The sequence below is a fragment of the Aplysia californica genome, unplaced genomic scaffold, assembly GCF_000002075.1.
Source record: "Aplysia californica isolate F4 #8 unplaced genomic scaffold, AplCal3.0 scaffold01330, whole genome shotgun sequence".
NCBI classification, from domain to species: Eukaryota; Metazoa; Mollusca; class Gastropoda; order Aplysiida; family Aplysiidae; genus Aplysia; species Aplysia californica.
In genome coordinates, this window is record NW_004798600.1 from 76,842 (window position 1) to 78,161 (window position 1,320).

The window sequence follows — 1,320 nt, forward strand, 5'->3', positions numbered from 1 at the left end:
GAGGACGAGGACGAGGAGGAGGAGGAGGAGAAGGAGGAGGAGAAGGAGAAGAAGAAGGAGGAGGAGGAGAAGAAGGAGGAGGAGGAGGAGAAGAAGGAGGAGGAGGAGGAGAAGGAGAAGGAGTAGGAGGAGGTGGACGAGGAGGACGAGGACGACGATGCCAACAACAACAAAAACAACAACAATGACAACAACAGCAGCACAGCAACAGCAACACAGCAACAACAACAATGTTAACAACAACAATGAGTTATGTCGACAGCTTTCTATCCCACAAAACGTAATCTTGCGAAGGAAAAGAAGATGTAAAAATATCTTATCTCCTAAGCCCTACGTGAGAGAGGCTTCGATAAGAAATCTTGTCTTATGACATGGTATCTTTTCTGTTAACTGATAACCTCTTATTCGATAACATCTTGTCTAATGTAATGACCTCTTATTATGGCACTTAATAAAGTGACATTTGATCTCATCTCCTCACCCCTATGTGAAAGTGGCACGAGTATTTCGACGATATTATAGTGGCAACCTCTTATTTGATGACATTTTATCTCATGTGCGACCTCTTATTTGATTACATTTTATCTCATGTGCGACCTCTTATTTGATTACATTTTATCTCATGTGCGACCTCTTATTTGACGATATTACGACACTTAACTCTTTAAGTATGTAGCAAGAACATTTGACCAGCAGCATACCTAAAAGTCAGAAACCTGAATTTGCATATTTTTAAGGATGCATAATATTATTTCCTGCCGCTTTAAGCTGCTAATAAAGAAAACAGAAATGAAAAATCTGTTCGAATGACGAAGTTGTGCTTCTTTTTCAAAGTAAACAAAAATTATTTTTTTTAAAATAGCGCGTCTTCAACCTGACTTCAAGCACTGTCGCAGAGTGCGCGTCCTCAAAGAGTTGACCAAGTGACATTCTATTTTTATCTTCTCTCCTCACCCCTATGTGAGAGAGGCACGAGTATTTCGACTTCCTCCTTGTCCAGACACTTGAGGTAGGTGACCTCTTGCAGTAGCCACTCTGTCGTCTTCTTGCGTAGCATGCCCGTCACAGCCTGTGTCTTCCATTTCGCCGTGAACAACCCTGAAGATTTAATTGGAGATATTCAGTTATACATTACATCCTTCCTATTTCAACACATTTTTCGGTTGTTTTTTTTTTTTTGGTATGATATATGTAAGTAGCGTTCCGTGTCACAGCGAACATCCGTGAAAGGTTGAGGAGGGGAGGGCGGAGATTATTTCACATCCTATTTTAAAAATAAATAAATATACATCTATATGTATATATACATCTATATGTATA

At 39.8% G+C, this 1,320-nt stretch overlaps 1 protein-coding gene across 2 annotated transcripts in view; it reads right to left on the reverse strand.

Moving 5' to 3' along the window:
* LOC101855311 overlaps positions 1-1,320 on the reverse strand; it is a 14,439-nt gene that overhangs the window by 4,968 nt on the left and 8,151 nt on the right. For both annotated transcript variants that reach the window (XM_005112597.3, XM_005112598.3), the window contains exon 4: positions 955-1,098. In XM_005112597.3, coding sequence (XP_005112654.1) covers positions 955-1,098 — 144 coding nt within the window. The remainder of the gene's footprint in view (positions 1-954; positions 1,099-1,320) is intronic.